The sequence below is a fragment of the Aspergillus glaucus genome, assembly GCF_001890805.1.
Source record: "Aspergillus glaucus CBS 516.65 unplaced genomic scaffold ASPGLscaffold_1, whole genome shotgun sequence".
NCBI lineage: Eukaryota > Fungi > Ascomycota > Eurotiomycetes > Eurotiales > Aspergillaceae > Aspergillus > Aspergillus glaucus.
In genome coordinates, this window is record NW_019170453.1 from 59,153 (window position 1) to 80,449 (window position 21,297).

Sequence of the window (21,297 nt, forward strand, 5' to 3'; positions counted from 1 at the left end):
CCCGAGAACCTCCGGACCTGGTGAGTGATGCTCCAGAGCTCACCACCCTTTAAACCACACCCACAGTAAAGCGGCGGCATCCGGAAGAGGGATGTTGGGGCTGTTCGAGAAAGGCAGAGCCGGATGGATGCTTATGTACCAGAGTTCCTAGAGCAACTGGACCTTTTCTCTTATAAAGGCCGCCACGCTAACTTTGTGTTGTTGCCCAATAGCGGCTAAGATTGCCGATGATAGTCTCGGAAAAATACGATTCGCCCAGAGAACTGATTTCAAATAGCACTGCAGGGTTTAAAAGTACTATGCAGATTGATCACCGGATGCCTTGTCGACGATTCCGTCTTTTTCAGCTGGCCTTAATAGCTCGCGCCTGAGCTGGATCCCATTTATCGGATTCCCTTTTCTTGAGATGAATGTTTGTTTATACCTCTAACGGCAGAAGTCATTCAAAACACCATGGTTTCACCAACTAGCCCTATCAGCAACGATCCTCTCGGGATTCTACGATCGAAACTGCCCTATGCGCTCAGACACGGGACTCCCGGGGCTTCCCCCATATTGACGTCGGACATAGGATTGGGAATAGCGATGTTTGTACTCGGTAACTGGCGTGGAATACGCGAGGAGATACTCACGAATTTGGCGCTGGGGTGTGTATGGAAAAAACTTTTGCTGTAAGGGGCCGAGCGGTAGTTACTGACTCTGTGGATTACGTGCCACACTATCCCTTACAATTACGCCGACATGCCTCATCAATCAAAGCTTTACTTCGTACGAGATCAAGAAGTCCACCAAGCCCGTCAGATTATGCATTAAATCAACTTGTCAAAGGCTGCCAGCTTGCAATGCATAGTGCTGCTTCGCTAGCAAAAGAAAACAATGAATTACATGCTGCAAATAAGAAGCAGAAGCAAAAGTGCATGCGTTCAACAAGACAGATGCCCCATGAAGGCAGTTTGTCTGTGCTGGTAATTGACGGGTGGATAGTGCAGCAGTGCCAGCATGAGGTTGTGCTGGTGCATTGTGTCTTGTATGTTGAATAGATTGCTGCTGGGCAACTTCACTTGTTCAGTCAAGGTTTGGAAATGATACACTTGCTTGAGGAGTTCGTGGAGTGCTTGCAGTCTGGATAGCTGGTGGAGCTGCCAACCTCAATTGGTGCAAACCTACTGCCTTGAATTGAGGTTGCAGGAATTACAGGAATTGCAGGATTGTGCCGACCACAGTATGAACATGCTCTCTCATGAGGAACTTTGACTGAATGCTCAAAGTTTGGTCGTCTAGGACAAAAGGGCGTCCACGGTGTTATGGACATAGGGGGAATGCATATATATTAGATAAGCGTCGTATGCCTTGTAGTTATAGATTATGCACTGCGTTACATTAATGAAAAATGCGTGGTGTTAAGTCATTTACACCCTTTACGACTTTTGGCCATAAGACCCCTATCGTCCGCCATACCGTCGAAGTATCCCTTCCGACCCATTCATTGCCTGCCTTTCCTGTCCAACGAAAGAACCGCGAGACCTGTTTACCCTCTGTTGCCTGCTAGTACAATCCAAGCCACGGCCAGGTCAAGCGTGCAGGACTCGGAGAAACCAAGCCAGCACATGCCGTGAGCCCTTCGGTGGCTAGAGCAAGGTTGAGGCTCGCAATTCTGTCTATGTCTGTCTATGTCTATCTATGTCTGTCTATGCTTTAAAGTTGGCCCCACTAGCCAGGAACGACCGACCAAGTCTCGCCAGTAAATACCAGTCCCCCATCCAGCCTTAGCTGTTCCGGGTCGAAATACACACTCATTCCAAGATTGTCCCCACGGATATTAAACACGCGGAGAATCAAATACACCTTCGAATAACCATCCCTGTTGTGCATTACCCTCATCTAGACTCGATCAGCATTTATATACCGTTGGTAATAACCAATGCACTCACTCGCTCATACTGATGCTTGCTCATATAGAAGGGAGTACCCAGAGGCCCTGTCGTTGTCTTGACTTCAATGAAATATTTCGGACGCTTGTCCTCCCATTCGTCGGCGTCAAGGTACCCATGATCAATAAGCAAGGCTGTGAAATCGCCTCTTCTATCGTCATAAGTAATATCTGCCGTCTCCCTCCCGTACCAGGGCTCCATGTCGGCGTAGTCTGGGTGAATCGTGACATATCGGCGAATTGTGCTCTGCCAGTTTCGATCACTCCAGTCAGTTAGAGATGGGTCCAGTCTGGTGAGAAGCTCGAAGACCTGCATGAAAAGTTAGTCGGATTTTGAACATCAACTTGGATGACATGTCAAGGCAAGCTAGGGAAAATGTAGCATACATAAAGCTCTCCCGCAGCCCCGATCTTCCGGTCTCTTTCAAGCTGGCTGTCTGAGTGAAATGCACCCCTCACGTCAGGACCATCGAAGCCATCAAATTGGCGGCGGCCTTCCTCTCCTGGTAGTGCTTCATTTATCTCGCTCATGTTGAATGTCCCACTCGAGGGAAACACGGCTCTTCGTGCGGCCACTAGCACCTTATCGAGGAGTCTCCGATACTGTATGTTGTCCTCGGACGAATATCCATGGGGTGAGTACATCGGTATTGGGCGACCCCGACTGGGGGTGGGCGAATGGAACGCCATTTGGGTTTGCCGAACAGTTACTTGCTCTGGAGTATCCCTCGCGAATAGGAGATGCTGACTAGAAGTTGGGATGTCAGCATCCCTTAGCTGTGTGGGATCTTCACTGGTTGTTGTATCAGGACTCTGTGAACGTTCAGGAGGTATTTCGTCGTTGACGTCGGAATCATCGTTTGGTATATCAACTTCGATGACAGCCTGACGTTCCAGAACCAGATCGGTAGCGGAAGGATCAATGCTCAAGATCATGGTCATCACATTCACTGCGTCACTTTCGATCTTGTCAAGGATTTGTGTTGTGGGATCTCGCATGAGCCAATCGACTAGCTGCCTGGGTAAAAGATCACAAAAGCAAAGTTCTTGCGCCTTCTTATCCCTGGGGACGTAGATAGTGAGGCGAGACGCTTCTTCGCTAATGTGTAACTTCCCAATCAATTCTTCCACATCGGCCACTTTGCCATCTTGAGAGATGCGCAGGATTGATACAATGCCATCTGTTGCTTCGATACTAGCCGTCCGAAGTAACTTGTAAAGCTCCAGTGGATTGGCTTGATACCTGGGGCTATTGAATGTACCCGCGATACTAAGATGCGAAAACCAATACATAAGCAATATTCACCAAGCTGGTAGATCAATAGCACTCACCGGAGAATGGCATATGCCTTTCGTTTCAAATCTCGATTGGGCGATGGGTTTAGCCGTGTTGTCTCGCCAGAGAGAGATGTCAATTCCTTAACGGAAGCGGAAAAGTAGCGGTGCGAGAGATTGGCCCACTCGAAAAAGGCCTTCAGATGACGAACTTCTTCCTGGCTAAAGTCAAGAATCCTAATTTTTCCTCGGAACCGTGATGCTAAGTGTTCCCGATCGGTAATCGCAAACTGGGTATCCGCGGACCGAAGAGCCTTTGTGCCATCAGGGTAGACAACGGGAAATACCAACTTTTTTAACAGTGGCTTGGGATCAACGTAATCATCCTCTGTGTGGAGAAGTGCGTTGAGAGAGAAGATCTTGCATTTTGTCTCGTTTATCGTTGCTTGCGCGCTTGTCTCCAGCAGGTCGTCATAGACTATCTGAAGAGTTAGAGTTTTGACCCCCAAAGTGTCAATGAAGAAATCTTCCAGGTCCTCATAATGGTCATTGAGCGTGACCTTCCCACGTATCATTGTAGTGCTTGACCACAAGCACTCAGATGTCTTGTACCAACCAGACTGACCATCTCTGGTCACAAAAATCAGAGGATTGGCTTCGAATGTGTGCCTGGTGCCAGGTGGTTAGTGCTCAGTATCGATGGAGTGTAAAGGGGGACAACTTACCGTATATTATCAACAAAGGCAAAAATGTTCATATCATGGAGATACTTGTAAAGATCGAAAATTGGAGCGAAATCCTGGAAGCCTTTATCTCTTCGCGCTGCCAATTCATCCGTCAAGTCAGACCAAGAAGCTGCTGTGATGTCCAAGGCATGCTTGAAGAAGTTTGAAAGATGAAATAGCTGATCTTCAGCAACAAATTGTTCATAGATATGCTGAAGTGGAAATTTGGTAATCATATTTAGCGGTCCTTCCCACAAACATTTCTCAGGACTAGCCCAGGTCGCTAAATCGTCATCAAGCTTGGGAACAAAAATGTAGTCGCTGCGCCGAAAAAAAGACCTTATTTTGATGTTTAATGTCAATCTTGCATCGATTTATTTAAGGTGCTCACTTACATTATGCAGTCCCTCATGTCCAGCTTGCTCTCGGCGCCAAGGTACTTCGCATTGATTGCACCGTAAAGTCTGGAGATGCGTTCATATTCTTCGATCGAAGAGGCGACAGGGTTTGCCTCTTTGAGCCATTTCAGGATGTCGAGTAAAAACTCGACATTTTCATCTTTTTTGACGCAAAGTTCGGTATGGAGAAAATTCCACTTTGAACTTAGCTGCTCCACAGACACCATTCCCTCGAGTTCCAGGAATGGAAACCTCTCGTTTGATTTCATAAAACGCGAACACTGCTGGAGAAGGTTGGGCAATGGGAGGTATGTCTGATCAAGCTGGCATTGTCCAGAAAGTTCGATGCCACAGAGCCGTTTTGCGTCCGTTTCTCGAATAATCTGTTTCAAAGCATAATTTCCGATTACAGTTCTACCTTCGGAGCTCCAAAGGTGTTGCAAAAGCCCGAGGAGCTTCTCTGGCCGGAATTTGGCCACGATATCCCAGGCAGAGGAGAGACGTTTTCCGTCTCGGGCGATGAGTCTCAGTTTTTTCCTTATCCCAATGTTGTCTTGTAGCCATTTATTCCACGAGGGATGACCTGAGCTTGGCGTCTCCGGGACGTCTTCGAGGTATGTCGGATGGACGAAAGATACGCCGATGTCTCGCAAGTTATCCGCAGCCCCTAGGAGGGCTTCTGGCCCATAGGGGTGGTCTGATGGTAGATAGCAGTCTTCTTGGTGCGGCCTTCTAATGCAACCATCATGGAAGTAGATGAAAATGTTTCGCAGCTCATCTCTGCTGTGCTTGGACTGGTGGGTGAGGTACAAAAAGTGCAAGTGCGCCCTTGATTCGCCCATGCCCGGATGCTCAGCAGTGGAGCAGCTCTTTTTCAGAACCGAATCCCGCACTTGTATGACCGATGGGTCGGTAACCCCCAAAATTGAAAAAAGAGATCTGCGGCTTTTATTGGCAGCGGCAGTTGGATCCAAAATCCGAAGATCCAGGCCTGGAGGGATGGAAATACCGTTTGTTGTTGGGAAGTAAACAGAGCCGGAATTGGCTGAAACCCAGTGACCGCTTCGCAGAGGAAGGAGAGCGAGTAGTACCAGAGACTCCGTATCCCATGTTTCCGCATATCGAGATAGGAGCTTTGCGATGCGGCTGTGGCTATCCTCACTCGTGGACTTCGATTTAATCCGGGACACAGCACTTTTAAGATCTTTGTACAACATGCGGAGAACTAAAGCGTAAGACATGTGCTTCAGACCGTAATGAAGAAGGGCTTTCCTAGACTCATACGGGTAGTGACTGGAGAGGAAAGGGTCGATGTCTGAGTCGTCAAACAGGGGGTTTCCATCGCTATCCATAAACCTTTTCAACAGAACCACCACATCGTTTATCTTCCGAAGATGACCATGCCGAGTCATTAGAGCCGGCTGTATGGCCAGTCTCTTCGCAATCTTGGAATGAAGTTTGGCCCAAAAAGTGCCATCTGCATCGTCTGGCGACGGAAGATACATTGGCCACGTATAGCCTAAGTCGGAGTCATAGCAGAATCCCGCGGTCGCCTGCACAAATGCCAAGGCAACGTGATTCAGAAGTTCAATGTTTCGTCTTGATGTTGTGGAGATATCTTGCCGACTTGCACTCGTGTCAAAGTCAGATTGTATCAGAAACTACGTATGAATTAGCAAGAGCATGGAATTGCCCAGTGATCTACCTTCGTCGCTTACCTTGAAATTGGTTTCTCTGACAGGTAGAAAGGCAAAAACCGATTGTGGCTCAAGAAGTGGCTTGTTATCGCCCGTCAGGGGAAACGCGAGCACGATTTCAGCCTCAGAAGAAAATCGCCTCGCTTCAGCGGTGTCTGGGAGTTCGCGATTGTCGCTTCTCGGAAGCCCGGTTGCCATGTAACGAGTGACATAATAGCCCTTCCTCTCGATAGAATTATCACCATTCTCGTCAATTGACTCAGACATGAGAAAAACCTTACTCAGAGAATCGTTCTCCGAGTAAAACTTTTTGGAGCTCTGCAATTCACCATCTCCATCACAGAACGACACCCGTATCTCCTTCAGGTTCCTCAGAAAGAGAAGGCAGGTCTGCTCCAAGTCATTGAGTTGCTTGAATATAGTTCGGTGAAGATGTTCGATTTCTTCTGCCTCCCCGTTCTGGTGAAGGTGAAGGGTTATGCGAGTCAACGGATCTGGCAATACCACATCAGAATCCTGCCACACGGGTAACACCATTCCAAGACCAAGATCGCCCTTCTCATGCTTGAAATGAAAGGTATAATTGCCAGATTGGATATCGACTTTCCAAGCCGCGATGAACACCGATTTGAACCCGATGCCCTTCGCTCCAATATAGCCGTGTGATGCCGCTTTGGTGCTCTCCCCAACCGAGCAGATAGCTGACAGATTCTCCTTCGTAAATCCATCTTCGTTGCATTCAAGGATAATTCTGTCGGGATACACTTTGAAAGCAATGAAAGGCAGTTCATTTCTTCCAGCCGCTCGTGTGAACCGATTGTCATCCGCATTCTGAAGGAGCTCGAAAACGAAACGAGCGTTGCTGGTGTAGATATTTTTGGCGAGTCTAGAGGTCTCGAATTAGTATAAATTCTTTCAGGGCCACAGACCTGTCTGAAGTGACACACGTTTTGATTGAATGCGCTATCTTTTTGTCCTTGGCTAACATGCTCTCTTCGATTTCGCGCCGAAGCTCTGGATTTATTCGTTCAATTTCGTCAAGGGAGCTAGGATGGATGAATCCGTATTCCTTCGCAATCCCGATAACCGCGTTCTTCGCTGCACATCTGCTGGTCATGATGTCTTGTTTGTGATGTTTTTGTTTCCTTTTGAAGTTTTGATTGATGCGTGAGGGGCAGTTCTTACAAGGAGGGCGAGCTCCTCGATATGAGGAAACGGGCCATCGGTCTTCGGCCCCCAGGGCTAAGGCGCTTAGGGAACACGTCATGCAGTTTTGTTAGACTGACCCCTATAGGTTGCCCATGTGCAGTTCACCCTGGTTTCAGTCTACATGGTGTTGGCGCAGCTGTGCAGGGGTGGCTTTTGATTCGACAAGACGTTCCGTGGAGGACCGTTTGGTGAACCTTGGAAGCCTTCGAGTTTTGATAAGCATGAGATTTGATTTACAAAGCTAACTTTATTTGTTCTCTGGGGCTGGTAGATATATATCTCTGAGATGTTCTTTCAACAGAGAAAAGTTTTGCCTCAAACCTTGGGATTTTGGAAGGCTGCCCCCATGAACACCCCTGGTCCTACTCGTGCGTGATTGCCTTGCGCTAGTATCATCTTGTCACGAACGGCGCGTCATTTTGCAGCGAATGATATTTTTTGTACGCATGGCCCCGCGAGACCAGTGTTAGTACCCACTGGGTCACGTGCTTGACCGCCCTCGCTTTCTGCCCAGTAGACATAGCTAGCCTGAGCCGATAGGCACCCAATCCAACCAACTATCCACACACACCAAAAACCAGGGTTGACCCAATGTCCGAGACGTTCAACTTTGGGAAGGTCTGTGGACAGTAAGTCGTTTACTTCAAGAAAAAAAGGGGGTAAACCGCTTGCAAGTTTGATTTCTTCCGTTAAGGGCAATATGTCAGTCTCGAGGGCGCACTGGGATTGCACAAGATTATAACGGGGAACCAAGGCACCAGGTGATAGACTCTATCTACCTCTTAGCAAAGGCGGTCGGTTGGCCTGGTAAAAATAGCTCACGTCTCTTGTTGCGCAATATGTATTCGTTATCGCCAAATAAGAGCGACAAGAGCGACAAAAATACTCCCGCTAGTGCCAGAAATCACCCTCTATCAGTACGAAACTTGCCAAATAATCAAGGGCCATTTTGATCTACTGATCTGGAATGTTCTGTGTTCAACACCATGTCAAAGATATATACAGTAACTTGGCCCATAGGAAGTAAATATCCACTATTCTGCTCACATCAACGAGCGGCCAGTTTATCCTGGCCTCCAAGTACGCGAGCAATCATCCTAGTTCGCAGTCTGCCGGATCTTCTCGAGAACTAAATAGAGTCTAAGCTGCATATTCAAGTACTGTATGTAGGATAATCTTCGAATTAGTGATGGCGCTATAGGCCAGGACTGGGTGCATTGTTATTATTATTATTATTATTCATACTCGCGTCTGTCAGCCCTGTTCAGCCGAGTGGCGGCAGGCCGGGTAAGCCGCCGTGATAATAATCATTAAGTACATCGCCCGGATGTTCCGTATCTGTACTTAATGCCTTTTTTTTCTCATATAAACGAACTCCCAGTCTTTTGTCACTAACTAGGAAATCTCTGTCAGTCTATATCATCATTATTGTCATCATTTTAATGAACTGTCTTGACTTTGTAGATTAAGCCGAGAGTTTATCGGTCGCATTCATGACGACTCCAAATACTACGGTTTAGTACGTGACTTGTCAAGTATCCAGAAAATTTGGTACATGTTATCGACTCTACGGGATATTTCATTCCAATCTAATAGGGCAAGAGCATGTTGTTGTTGGGTTTGCCATTGGGGCTAATGGCTCATCGTCGTCATTGTCGTTGATTTGTACGTCTCTGGATCGTATTATCCGTCCGGAGGCTGGGATCCAGACCTTGTAGATATGCGTTCCTTCGTAACCGATCAGGTGTCCCTTTTGGGCATGCGGATCCATCTTTTGTGCTTTCGTGCGGTCCTCAATCGGGATGTGCACGTACGCGTTCGCTCCCCAACGGCGGAGGTGCTTAAGTGAGACTTCCTTGTCTGGTAAATTCAAGTCCTCACGCCATAGCTGGGCCGGGGGCTTTGTTGTCGTATCGGTACGTACAAATCGGTTTAGGATGTGCACGGCACTATCCACTGCAAATGGCCATAGGTAGGGGGGTAGGCCAGAGTCGATTAGCATTGTTCGGGCTGTTTGCATAACATACCCACCAAATCGCTCCGCTGGGCCGTTCGCCTCTGGGTTTCGGGGCGAGGTCGGTTCAAAATAGATTCCTTTTGGTTCTGCCCAGGCCTTGAATGCATTGTAGTCCTTGGTGTCATCACAGCGGATTGTAGCCGGGTACGCGCTGATTTCCAACTTCCAATGGCGTAGCATGTTGATGAGCTCGTCAGACGCGTCAGAGCGCTTTCGTAGGAAACGGCAGAAAAGTGTTCTCGTTTTGCTGTCAAGGATGAGCAGGGCATACCTGTATCCATTGTGGCTCTGGGGTTTGCACTCTTGTGTGTCAATAAACAGGAACTTCATGGCCTTGTCAGCTCGTGGTATCGGGTCTCTGGAGATCTTGCGCTTTGATTTGGCGAGACGGCAGGGTTCACAGTTGAACTTCTCACTCGTGGCTATCTCCTCTCCAAAATCCACGTATTTGGCGGTGTTCTTCAGGTATTTAGAGCTGCAGTGTCCCAGTCGTCTGTGAAGGGTTCGGGCTAATATAGTTGCTATTATCATTGTTGGAGGTGCTGTTTTGATGTAGGCCACATCATCTCGTGTCTCTGTATGAGCAACAACGATGTCAGAGTTGAGTTTGCGGATCACACACTTCTCAGAGTCATACACCAGTCCCAGGTCATGTTTGTAGGTGCAGTGAGAGCATCCATCTTTCCCATTTCGCTGGGTCTCAGAGTCGCGTAGCATCTTGGCCCAGTCATCCGCTTTAATGCCGGGTGGGGGTTGGTTACGACGTTTGCCAACATTGCCTCCCTTCGACTCGTTTGTCTTCTTTTTCAGATTTGATGCGTGGTGACCGGTCGCAGGTGGAGAGCTCACAGCGGACATTGTGTAGGTTGTTTGGATCATGCTCCAGCCCCGGGCTTGGTTGCAAATTTGCAGGAACTCAGAGTGAGTGATTGTGTCGGGATTCCGGTTCTGAAGAGCAATAAATATGCCATTCACCCAGGCTGAGAACTCATGCTCCAGGTGCTTGAGTAAGATCGAGATGGCTTGGTACGGAGTGATGTACATTTTTACCTTATTGGAGCGGTCCACTCGTCTCTGCAGGGCATGAATAAAGTCCTCAACAGTTGCAAAATGATCCCGGCGGATGTACACAGTATCAATCCAAACAGCGTGGGTCAGCCGATGGCCTGTACCCATCACCACACTGCGTATAGCGCTCATGATATCATCTGCATACTCATATTGTTCTCCTGTCGATGAGAGTTCCTCAACCAGGTTGTCTGGGAGACCGCTGAAAATCCAGGATCGTACCTTCTTCGAGTACGTCCTCCACAAGGCGTATTTCGCGTCGTTGGTGGTGGGTCTTGGATATTTCTCGTCCATGAGATGTTGCAGGTCATATTGGCAAAGTGCGTTTTCCACGCGGCAGCACCAGACTGAGAAATCATTCCGTCCCCGTAGGGTTGGCACTGCTGGTAGTCTTCCATCCAGTGATTCAGGTATGATGGAAACTTGGGTTTGTATGTCGTTGAGAAGGTTGGCCATAGCCGTGGCTCCTCCGGTCGCTCCACCAGATCCACTGGTACTGGCTGCCAAGGATGCCATATTGTTGGTTCGTTCAGTCAGTCAATCCTCTTTGGTGGATCGCTTCCGAATTCAATAGGGAAACTGAGGGGTTCACGAGTCTTTACGCTTTAAGGCTCGCGTTGGTGGGGAAAATGAGAGTAGAGATCTAGCGATTTAGCTGGATTCTCCAACAGCCGGGCTCATAACCTGTGGATCAGGCTATGGCAAGGAACGGCATCGACGATACTATTGTATTCCAATCAGGAGCGGGGCATATTGGAGCCTGAGGCTCTCCAACATATGTCTACCATTTTTTGCAAACGAGAATCAATCTGTACTATCTGATACCACAAAAACATGTTGAAAGATATCTAGTAGACCCCTTCCCCGTGGCAACCCTACTACGCCACAATCCACGTCAAAGCTTTGCACTCTCCACCGGCAACAGATGAATCTTAATCGTCTTAGTATTCGTCCAACCATCCAACGCCTCCTTCCCCAAGTCCCGACCAAATCCAGATTGCTTCATTCCCCCGAATGGCGTGTTCGAATGAAGGTTCCCCCAGCAATTGACAGTGACTTGGCCGGTCTCAATTGCAGATGCGATTCGGTGCGCACGGCTGATGTTATCGGTAAAGATTGCGGCGCTGAGGCCGTATTCTGAGTTGTTGGCTTTGGTGATTATTTCGGATTCTGTTTCAAACTTTGCAATGGCCTGTCCACAAGAGTTAGCATGGAAAGATCATTGACGAGGCGATATGTTGGAGCAACGCACTGCGACAGGACCGAATATCTCCTCCCTCATGATCACATCGTCCTCCTTAACGTCAGCAAACGCGGTGTTTGAAATGAAATTGCCGTCGAGGTCCTTTCCACCGCACAGGAGCCTTGAGCCGGCTTCTTTGGCTTTGCTGACGTAGCCCAACACCTTCCGATGCTGCCCTGCGCTGGCCAAAGGACCTTTGCTAGTTGTCGCAAGCAGCGGATCTCCATGAACAGCCTTGGCCGTCCTAACCTTAAACTCCTCAAGAAACCGCTCATAAATCGAATCGTGCACATAAATCCGCGACCCCGCCGCACAAATCTGCCCATTATTCGCCGTGATCCCCAACGTAGTCCAGAATAGCGCATTCTCAAAATCCGCATCCGGAAACACAATAGAAGGACCCTTACCACTAAGTTCCAACGTCACGCGCTTGAAATTGGTCTCTGCGGCCGCGCGCAGGATCTGTCGACCGACTAAGGTGCTACCGGTAAATGCGACTTTGCGGATCTTTGGGTGCTCTGCGATTGCTTGGCCCGCGACCTGGCCTTCACCGCAAAGGTGTTGATTACACCGGGTGGAAAACCGGCTTCGAGGATTAGGGCGGCGAGCTTTTGGCCGTAAAGGGGGGTTAGCTCGGGGGGGTTGATAATGAGGACGTTGCCGGTTGCGATTGCTGGGGCGAGTTTCCAGGTTGTGATCATGCTAGTGAGCACGGTGTTAGCACGGTGTTAGCACGATTCAACAGGTGTGATGGCTGGTATACATATAGCGATGCATTCTACGGAACGATAGCTGCACAAACCCCAAGAGGTTTATTCTGCGTATATGCCAGTCCATTAGGGAAGTTGATAAACGATTTCGACAATGATATATGCGCTTCGCGCCAAATGGCAAGAAGCAGATGCTTCTTGGAAAATTGTTGAACTCTATCAAAGGTAACATTTCCTTCATTGGTCCGCCGCACCTCTTTCTTGGACAGGCAATGTGTCGAAAGAGAATCATACTTTTTCACCCACACCTCAGTAAAGTAAGTCTGGGTCCCTGGTACGTACAGAGATACCAAAGCGGCCTTGAAGATTACAAAGCCCCCTCATCAAGGAGATCGATTTATGCTGCAAACATGGTCCCTATTCGAAAGCTTCACTATCCGTGAAAAAACTTTTGCCATTGGTAAAAGGTACAGACCTCTTCAACAAGGGTGTACATGTCTTCGCTGAAGAGGATACGCGGGTCGGTATGTTATTCAGCAATGCGACGCTCCTCGGGTGTCATATTTTACATACGTACACGACACGTTTAAAAATATCAAGCCATCAACAGGCGCCCCAGGCATAAGGACGCCTCTTCACGAAGAGCGCGACTCGAAGCTCTTGTCCGGTACCTCCAACAGCCCTGGCTGTTCACCTGGGGCGATTTTCCCGACAAGCTCAATGAAATTACCAATTTGCGAGACAATAGAAAACTTTCTTCTAAGACGACAGGAAAGAATATGGAAGCACAGACATGCACAGACAACCACGAAGTCCTCGCTCGTGTCCACAAAAGGCGGAGGATCTCTTTCACGGGGACCATTTCAGACGACGCTGAGTTTGATTAGGAGGAATCGGTGCCTGTTGAGGGAGAATAGTATATCAATGAAGAAGACGACTTTGTTACAAACAATTGGTCAACGTGCCTCCATTTCCGTTTCCCTGGCACGCTTTCGACTCGTTAGGGCATCTGTACGCGGACTGACGGGGACGGGATTCCTCGATTGAAAAGTAGATTTAAAACTATTGAGCTATACTGGATAGGAACGGAAAGCTCATATGAAATTCCCGAGGAAGAGAAAACGGTCCGGTATCAGTGAGGATTGACGCACGGGGTTAGGGCTGGGACTCGGTCCATGATTGAACACCGGAAAAGTCTAACGGAATATCATCCCAAGGGAATCCGAATTCTTGCAGCTGTAATAAATCAATAACAAGACTAGAAGAAGACAGTACTGTGAAATGGTACATACCAAAGACTCAACATCAAGGTCCGATGTCATCGGCGTCCACTCGTCAACAGACCCGCTAATACCACTTCCAATCTGCTCAATGTATCTCTCAAGAATGCCAGTACACCTCTTTATACACTCCACAAGAGCCCCATACACATCATCTTTCGTATACCGACCCGTCCGCTCCATAGGCTTGATCTGGCCCATCACCGTAGACAGAATAGCGCACCGTTTCATACTAGGAACACCCAGCCCAGTTACTTGGATCAATTGTTCCTGGATATGTTCCAGTGTGTCGATAATTGGTCTCCGAGACGCTTGTGCCATTCTACGAAGGACGTTGTCTGGTACAGATGGCTTACCATCCGATAAGAGAGGCTGTGCTTTGGCTTCCTCTTCTAGTTGCGCGATGAGCTCGAGACATATGACGATTATTGTGTCTATTGAAAATGCACCCTTGAATGCGCCGACGCCTGATATAGATAGCTTGGCGTAGTAATCGAGTGGTTTTGAGGCGATTTCTGTGGTGTCTGCGTAGGATGCAATGACCATGGCGGATTCAAGACTGAGTTTTCGAGCGAGGTAAAAGCGTGTACCTTGGGGAGATTGGAGTATGAAGGGGCGGTAGAGAAGGAGAACTGTTCTGTGGAGGAATGTACCTAGGACTTTGTGGTGGAACTCGGCAGATTCGGAGAGATTGTGTGATTGGAAATGTTGTGCAAGTTCTGTGCAAAATGCTGTAAGCTCGGTTCCTAGTATCAAAGCTTGTTCATAGGATTGTGGTTGTCCAATTTGGTTACTGAACCGAGCGACTTGTAGACGGGTCGGAAGTGTTTTTAGCAAAAGCAGCTGAATGAACGAGTCTGTATTGGGGCAACTCGGCTGAGGGGTTGGTGCGTTTTGAGCATACTCATCGATATCGCAGTCGTTGATGTTCAACGGCGGTTTCGTGTCGAAGTCATCTTCCGAAATCAACGGAGGCATGGAAACATCAAACGAGGACTGTACAGCCATTTCCATGACCACTCCCCATAGCCGCCTTCTTATCTCGCATTCATACGCAGACAATGAGGGAAAATGACTCGGATCGCGATGCAGGCCCAAGCTACAAGCGAATCGCACCAGCGACCCGGTCGAAACGAAGATAAACTCTTTGTTCAAAGAATGAACCTGGCGACAGAGCATCATCAAGCAATATACTTGTAAGCCATCTAGGTTATACGCATATTTTGCGGTCGGTCCCGTGAGCCACCACTGTGCAGCATAGACCCAGCGGTGCACGCGCAGATGGATATCGTTGCGCAACGCTTTTTCCGGATGAAACACAGCGCCAATCCCAATCACCAGCAATGCCTTGAGTATAAAGCTATGCGGCGCTGGCTCAGTCTGTAAAACGAGTCGTCTCTCATACTCTTCTCGAAAAGACGTGTGCAAAATTCGATAGATAGGTCCCAGGGTGCGGAAATAAGCGTCAACCATCTCGGTATACTCCTTGAGCTCCCAGCTCACGTCAAGATCCAAGTGCTGGAAAGGTTCGTCCCACATCACGGGCTTACGTTTCAATGTTGCGCGCAGTCCTTTGCATTTTTTAATTTCTTCTCTCATCTCCGCGGCTTGTCTGTCGTCGATCTTCTCGAGCATGCGCAGCTGGTGGAAGGCATTTGTCCAGTGACTCTGACCGGCTACCTTTGTTTTTTCAGGGGTCGTTTTCAGCCGCAAGGTAGGTGCAGGAATGCAAGTACCCTGAGGCCCCAATCCAGTATTATTCCGGGTCAGTTGCTGCTCGACATTAGACACGCGGTTACTCAGTTCATGAAGCGACTGAGACAACCCTCCATCATGCACAGACCGCTCAATATCTCGCTTCAATGATACCACTTGTTCGAGTCTCCGGACTCGTTCTTGAAGGTCCTGAACTATTCGTTCCAAGGGCAGTGATTCCCTTGCTGCTTGATCGACTGGTTCATCACCAGCTCCATCCACCTCTGATTGACACAACGCATCTCCAACCATCTGAGAAGAGCTCCGAGCACGCTCCATCCCATCTTGAGGACTGTACGAGCACGGTATAGCATGACGGGCTCGCGTACAGGGACCGCAAGGAAACGCGCGGTCACAGCGAACTTTGCGCTGACGGCATTGGACGCAGGAAAGGGCCGGTCGACGACGTTTTCGGGGTGTAAAGTCGGCCATTTCGATGCCAGAAAATAAGATTGATATGGATGAAAAGGACAGGAGGGTTGTAAGGTCGGTGGTTTGAATAGACCGAGGCCGAAGTTCGGGGTCGGTGAAAGTCGGCAATAAAAAAAATAAAAAAGACAAAAAAATAGTGCATCGTCCGTGAATCGAACACGGGCCTCGTCGATGGCAACGACGAATTCTACCACTAGACCAACGATGCTGGTTAATATCTAGTTCTTCTTATTAGATTACATATCCTAATCAAAACTACCATAGTAGTTGTATACACATCTTATACTGATTAACGTAACAAGTTATTCAATTCTTCCCTCTTTCTCCCACAGCCAAGTAGATAGCATCATCAAGGAACACACACCCGAGATCACTGTCGTCATTAGTAAGCTGGTCAACTGCAAAGGCGCCGCGAACTTACATGGCACCAACTGGAATGCATTCAAATAGCTCGACCGAACGAGATCCTGGACTGGAGCCGGCAACCTCTGAGCAAATCTATCATCATTCAGAATCTTGCCAATGAACTAAGTTACCAATATTGGTTAGTATAGCTGATAGCGGACTATTTATGGCGGGTAGACACGAACCCTTTTCTCCTCCCATCCCTCTAACATCTTCTCCAACTTTCCCCCGAAGACTCGCTGCACGAGCGCCACGTCTGTCGCGGGCCCGATGATATAGCCCAGCTGCTGACAGAGGTAATATGTAGTGATGCACGTTAGAAGGTTCTCTTTTGGTACTCCCAGTGACATCCCAGCGAACTGCGTGGTGAACAGAGCACCGATGAACATGCCATTGGGGAAAAGATACAGTAGTTCCCAGGTGGAGCTGCCAGATCGCCAGCGGATAAAGATGACCATGTAACTCATGAAAGCGCCGCAGATAGCGCTGGCAGTCATTGTTGTGTATTTTTTCCACCTATCAAATATGAATGGTTAGTGGCGTATGTCTGGGACCGAGTTGGAGTGACTTGCCGTTTGATTATTGCTCCTGCAATCAATCCTCCGACTGACACGCCGGCCGCTGATAGCACGTAAGCTGACGACGCGTACGAGTTCGATGCATCCTCGACTCGGATCAAGTACGGAGCTAGATTGCTCGTAAACTACATGACACAGGACACGCGTCAGAGCAGAAGCTATATATATCGATAATGCGGACACTTACTCCTGAACGGCTGAACATTACCAATACCTGGTTCACGCCATAACCCCCCAATGGCGTTTTCAGTAGATGCAACGGGATCAACGGACTTCTGGCCCAGTACGCTTCAGTCGCGACGAATAACATCGCTGCAGCAAAAAAGGCTGGTACGAGAATAGTCAATTGTGCTATGGATTCATCCGCTGCGCTGAGATCCTGCACAATGAAAAGCAGAAGGAGTATGGTGGCAGAGAGGCTGAAGAGGCCTCCAATATCGAGTTGCGAGATGGTCGACCGCACTGTCCTCTCCTCATTCGCATAACCACCGGTATCGATCGAATTTGATGCAGAGGGAAACCCATGCCATCCGATCAGTAGACAGATGACCGCCAAGGGCACTTGACCCAGAAAAGACCATCTCCAACCAACCGTGCCAATCAAGAAACCCCCAATCGGAGCACCTAAGCTGCGGCCCGCGACATTAACCACATTGGCATAGCTTCGAAGAAGGGGTACCTCATCGACGGGGGCCAGATCTATTGTTGTCATCAATGATCAGCCAAGCAAGGGAGAAAGGCAGAACGGTAGATACTCTTACCGGTAATAAGGACCGATACCAGGGATACCATTCCACCACCACTAACTCCGGCGAGCACTCTGGCCAAGATCAGCTGCAACAGTGATGTACTGGTCCCGCTGGATTCGGACTCGCATGTCAGAGTACGGACCCCACGATCTCGGAAATGTCAGATCGACCTACCACGCAAGACATCCCACAGCAAAAAGCGCATAAGCACCGAGAAGGACAGTTTTTTGCCCATATATCTTACATAATGCCCCGTACTAACACACATATATGATCAGTCCTAACCCAACCTTCCCATGACACATCACACTCACCGCCGGTAACGACACGCAAAATCCAAAGTTGTACGCAGTGAGCAGCCACGATCCCAGCGAAAGACGGTGGAACTGCGACGCAATGAGACTCCATGTAGAAAGAACGAGAGATTCGTCTGCAGCTGCAAGAAAAATGCCTACAAGATGTCAGGAATGCCATATGGTGCCCTCCAGTGGTGTCACATGGTGCTTACCTATAAATGAACCGTACACAGCGAGTTTGTCGCGTCTGCCATTGGTTTTATTTTCCGGCTCGCTCTCGTGGCGAGATGGAAGCAAAGGGCTTTCTTCGTCGGTGGGCATTTCTCCTATTTTGCGGTGTCTGGGCGAGATGTCGAGAAGACAGTTCCAAGTTCACGGAATCTTAGGATTGAAAAAAAAAAAAAAAAAAAAAAAAAAAAAGAAAAAGAAAAAAGAAAAAAGAAAAAAGAAAAAAGAAAAGAAAAAAGGTTATCTCAGCTAAACCCTCAGCTCTCAGGTAGTACAATAAGCAACTCAAATATATCAGCTGCCTGCCCATAAAAAGTTGCTTATATCCATACCGGTCCCGCCCATTAAATCCATTTTATAGTGATTATATGCCTATAAAAATTTATAAAAATAGTTTTCCACTTCTATTGCCTGGCCAGATCAATTGCTTCTATCCGGGTTTTACTGTATGAGTTTTCTACGGAGTGCTTCGGAATATTTGCTTCTTTCCAGCCCTCTTACTACAGTTCAGCTGAAAGCACAAGCCCCTATTTTCTTGCCCTATCAAAACGGCCTATTCCGCGGATACTACTTGTAAGTAGGGCCTGATCTTTTTTGGACCCCGTTTGCGATTCTTGAGCAAGACCTGATTTTTATTTAATGAGAGGTCTATATATATTGAATTCCCACGGCTACAGAGTAGAATTAGCTTTCCAGTCCTGTGTATAGAATATATCGCCGAAATAATAATATAGTCTTCGCTTTCGAAGTAAATCCCCAGGGACTATTTACACTCATGCCGAATTCAAGAACCTTGAACTTGATCATCACAATCATACCAGAACCCAATTAACCCATCTCACTACGAACCCATCCTCGCCCCCACAAAATCAACCAAATCAAACAAACTCTTCTTAAAAAACCTCTCCTGCGTCGTCCGATTGACAACCTGCAACCCAAACTGCTGCGTATAGTCCCCAAACTCCCAATTATCCGCCCAACTCCACGCCAAAGCACCCATAACATGTACCCCATCCTCATGAATCGCCTTGAGAATCTCAGACATAAAAGACATATAATAAATACTGCGTGGTGTATCGAAAAGTTGGTCTGAGAGCTCTTCTTTCTCATTCTCCTTATACACGGGGAATCCGAACTCTGAGACGAGCACGGGCTTGCGGAAGGTGTTATAAAGGTAGTTTAGGTACTCGCGGAGGTAGGTGGGTGTTATGTAGACGTAGCTGTGGGAGCGGTAGCCGATGCTCCAGTCGTGGATGGTTTTGGTTTCTTGGACGACGCAGTAGGGGAAGAGGGTGTTGGCGGTGGTGTGGTTTGCTGCGCAGTCGGTGAAGGTTTCTGGTGGTTCAGAGACTACTGTTGCTGTGTATGGGTCGATGCCGAAGAAGTCGGAGGTGTTGCTGATGTAGGACAGTTCGTCTTCGCTGAGGGGTTTGGCGCCAGGTAGGGTCTCGAGAACGGAATCGGGGTATTGCTTTCCTAGGAAGATGGGGTTGGCATAGAGACCTAGCTGGATTTCCTGGAATCGGTTTGCCGCGGCGATGTCGCTAGAATTGGTGGGATCGCGAGGAACGCCAAAGTTGTCGTTGAACTTGATTCCGATCTTGCCGGTTGCTTTCAGTTCATCCTTGTAGAAATGGTACACTTGCGCGTGCGCATGGACAACATTGTTTGCGCCGGTGAAGTTGAACGAGTAGAGGAACGGTTCGTTGAATGTGAACCAAACGGGAACTCGATCCGCGTAGTGTGTAAGAACGATCTTCGCATAGTTGACGAACGAATCCACAAAGGTCTCATTGTGGTAGCCCCCATTGGCGTTACCGAAGTCAGGAGTAGCGGAGAAATTGTCGCTGGATACGAATAGCCATGGACTGTCGAAGTGGATCAAAGTCACCACTGGCTGCATTCCCGCGTCTAGAATCGTATTGATCAAATCGTCGTAGTGCTTGATACCCTGCTCGTTCACAGGGGATCCGGGCACGACAAACGGCAGGATCCGCGTCCATGGAATCGAGAAACTATAGTACTTGACACCCATAGCCGCCAGGCGCTGAATGTCCTGCTTGTACAAGTAGTAGTTCTCATTGGTCACATAGTTCTTCGGTTGATCAATGGTCGCCAGATTCTCCTGGATGGTAGGGCTGCGACCTTCTAAGCCCACAGCACCTTCGACCTGAGCGGCACTTCCAGCAACACCGAAGACAAAGTCGTCTGGGAAGTTGTAGCAATCCGTAGGTCCAAAGTAGTTTCGAGGTGGAAGAACCAGCTCGCTGCTTGGGACTGGCGTTGGACTGGCCGTTGTCGAATACAGACCAGTGGTCGTGTAGTTCTTGATATCAGCTAGCTCCCATAACGAAGACCATGCCGCTTGTCCATAGGGGTCGTCCGTGTCAGTGGCTGGGATATCTGTCTGGCCAGGAAGCCAACTGCCCCATGTTGTGGTTGCGGGGGGTGTGGTTAGGTGCTTGACAGCCTCGGAGTACGGTGCTGCATATGTTTGGGTGGTTGTTGGCGCCGGTACCGAGGTAGCATATCTATATTCAATCGGTTAGCTGTATGTTCCCTTGAAGCGTAGGATATATGTGGTGAACCTACCGAACAGTCTCATTCAAAGTATAAGAGAACGGACGAAAAGAGTACTCAGGCGATGCAGCCGGCTGCGTACACTGCAGACGCTCAGTATAGCCAGTAGTTGTAAGATACAACTGCTGCGCTTCCGCGAGCGCCACCAACACACTACTATATAACAGGGTTCCTCGCATCTTTCAGGACTCGCAGAAGATGATCTATTGCAATCCTCTCTCTCTCGGAACCATGGAAAGTCGTTCCTTTTATACCCGGATTTCCCAGGACCATATTATGAGCAACTTAAGCATCACCCATATTGGCCATGGTTCCATCATTATCTTCGGTATGGATTGATATAGATAGGTCAATAAGCCCGTGAGCCATTTCATTGTTCGGTATATGCCGTCATATTCGGAAATTTTATCAAGATGCACCCCGCAACCCCAGAATTCCGGAGTTTGTCCGAGCGCTCGTTCCCCAGACTATGCCAAACACGGGGTGGACGGGCCGGAATATATATTCCTCTGCGGGTTCCGATTTAACAAAAACTGCTGCTTTCAGTAATTTAACGTGGATGCGATGGGCGGATCTTTTGTCGGCACATCCGGTATTCTTAAACTCTGTATGTTGTCGGCGCTCTATATTTCCCAGTTCGGGTGCCAATGCCCCTCCATTGATGTTTGCAAGAGACTTGGCTTTTCTGACATCCCGAAGTGATCCCTAAAAGAGCTCACTCA

The 21,297-nt window shown here is 48.4% G+C and overlaps 5 protein-coding genes and 1 non-coding gene across 6 annotated transcripts; all 6 read right to left on the bottom strand.

Annotated features, from left to right (window-relative positions):
- Positions 1–1,314: 1,314 nt before the first annotated feature.
- On the bottom strand, positions 1,315–7,488 carry ASPGLDRAFT_40865 (uncharacterized protein). Its single transcript, XM_022545288.1, has 8 exons — positions 6,973–7,488; positions 6,047–6,911; positions 4,326–5,989; positions 3,931–4,269; positions 3,263–3,874; positions 2,318–3,200; positions 1,932–2,240; positions 1,315–1,881 (listed from the first exon to the last, which is right to left on the bottom strand). The coding sequence occupies exons 1-8, from the start codon at positions 7,140–7,142 to the stop codon at positions 1,711–1,713; spliced, it is 5,013 nt and encodes a 1,670-aa protein (XP_022405628.1). The 5' UTR covers positions 7,143–7,488; the 3' UTR covers positions 1,315–1,710.
- Positions 7,489–11,060: 3,572 nt separating this feature from the next.
- On the bottom strand, positions 11,061–12,446 carry ASPGLDRAFT_184889 (uncharacterized protein). The gene is made up of 3 exons (XM_022543038.1): positions 12,080–12,446; positions 11,572–12,005; positions 11,061–11,511 (listed from the first exon to the last, which is right to left on the bottom strand). Exons 1-3 carry the CDS (start codon positions 12,261–12,263, stop codon positions 11,215–11,217), a joined length of 915 nt encoding a protein of 304 aa, XP_022405629.1. The 5' UTR covers positions 12,264–12,446; the 3' UTR covers positions 11,061–11,214.
- A 927-nt stretch (positions 12,447–13,373) lies between these two features.
- On the bottom strand, positions 13,374–15,856 carry ASPGLDRAFT_184982 (uncharacterized protein). Its single transcript, XM_022543039.1, has 2 exons — positions 13,565–15,856; positions 13,374–13,508 (listed from the first exon to the last, which is right to left on the bottom strand). Exons 1-2 carry the CDS (start codon positions 15,737–15,739, stop codon positions 13,428–13,430), a joined length of 2,256 nt encoding a protein of 751 aa, XP_022405630.1. The 5' UTR covers positions 15,740–15,856; the 3' UTR covers positions 13,374–13,427.
- A 20-nt stretch (positions 15,857–15,876) lies between these two features.
- On the bottom strand, positions 15,877–15,947 carry ASPGLDRAFT_t14. The gene has a single exon. It is a non-coding gene; the product is annotated as a tRNA-Gly (tRNA).
- ASPGLDRAFT_70812 (uncharacterized protein) lies at positions 15,931–18,138 on the bottom strand. Its single transcript, XM_022549513.1, has 9 exons — positions 17,980–18,138; positions 17,786–17,922; positions 17,646–17,728; positions 17,484–17,581; positions 16,910–17,421; positions 16,717–16,847; positions 16,330–16,660; positions 16,161–16,266; positions 15,931–16,112 (listed from the first exon to the last, which is right to left on the bottom strand). Exons 1-9 carry the CDS (start codon positions 18,086–18,088, stop codon positions 16,042–16,044), a joined length of 1,578 nt encoding a protein of 525 aa, XP_022405631.1. The 5' UTR covers positions 18,089–18,138; the 3' UTR covers positions 15,931–16,041.
- A 265-nt stretch (positions 18,139–18,403) lies between these two features.
- On the bottom strand, positions 18,404–20,782 carry ASPGLDRAFT_139033 (glycoside hydrolase family 1 protein). The gene is made up of 2 exons (XM_022541669.1): positions 20,588–20,782; positions 18,404–20,526 (listed from the first exon to the last, which is right to left on the bottom strand). Exons 1-2 carry the CDS (start codon positions 20,752–20,754, stop codon positions 18,837–18,839), a joined length of 1,857 nt encoding a protein of 618 aa, XP_022405632.1. The 5' UTR covers positions 20,755–20,782; the 3' UTR covers positions 18,404–18,836.
- Positions 20,783–21,297: the final 515 nt, after the last annotated feature.

Coding starts and splice junctions, on each gene's coding strand:
- ASPGLDRAFT_40865 (XM_022545288.1), bottom strand. CDS start 7,142: ATGACCAGCAGATGTGCAGCGAAGAACGCGGTTATCGGGATTGCGAAG. Junction 6,912..6,972: donor ATAGCGCATTCAATCAAAAC/GTGTGTCACTTC, acceptor CGAGACCTCTAG/ACTCGCCAAAAATATCTACA. Junction 3,875..3,930: donor GCCTTTGTTGATAATATACG/GTAAGTTGTCCC, acceptor ACCTGGCACCAG/GCACACATTCGAAGCCAATC.
- ASPGLDRAFT_139033 (XM_022541669.1), bottom strand. CDS start 20,754: ATGCGAGGAACCCTGTTATATAGTAGTGTGTTGGTGGCGCTCGCGGAA. Junction 20,527..20,587: donor ACTTTGAATGAGACTGTTCG/GTAGGTTCACCA, acceptor GATTGAATATAG/ATATGCTACCTCGGTACCGG.
- ASPGLDRAFT_70812 (XM_022549513.1), bottom strand. CDS start 18,088: ATGCCCACCGACGAAGAAAGCCCTTTGCTTCCATCTCGCCACGAGAGC. Junction 17,923..17,979: donor TGTGTACGGTTCATTTATAG/GTAAGCACCATG, acceptor GACATCTTGTAG/GCATTTTTCTTGCAGCTGCA. Junction 16,848..16,909: donor TAATGTTCAGCCGTTCAGGA/GTAAGTGTCCGC, acceptor TGTGTCATGTAG/TTTACGAGCAATCTAGCTCC.
- ASPGLDRAFT_184982 (XM_022543039.1), bottom strand. CDS start 15,739: ATGGCCGACTTTACACCCCGAAAACGTCGTCGACCGGCCCTTTCCTGC. Junction 13,509..13,564: donor ACCTTGATGTTGAGTCTTTG/GTATGTACCATT, acceptor GATTTATTACAG/CTGCAAGAATTCGGATTCCC.
- ASPGLDRAFT_184889 (XM_022543038.1), bottom strand. CDS start 12,263: ATGATCACAACCTGGAAACTCGCCCCAGCAATCGCAACCGGCAACGTC. Junction 12,006..12,079: donor GCGGGCCAAGCAATCGCAGA/GCACCCAAAGAT, acceptor GCGCGGCCGCAG/AGACCAATTTCAAGCGCGTG. Junction 11,512..11,571: donor AGATATTCGGTCCTGTCGCA/GTGCGTTGCTCC, acceptor TCTTGTGGACAG/GCCATTGCAAAGTTTGAAAC.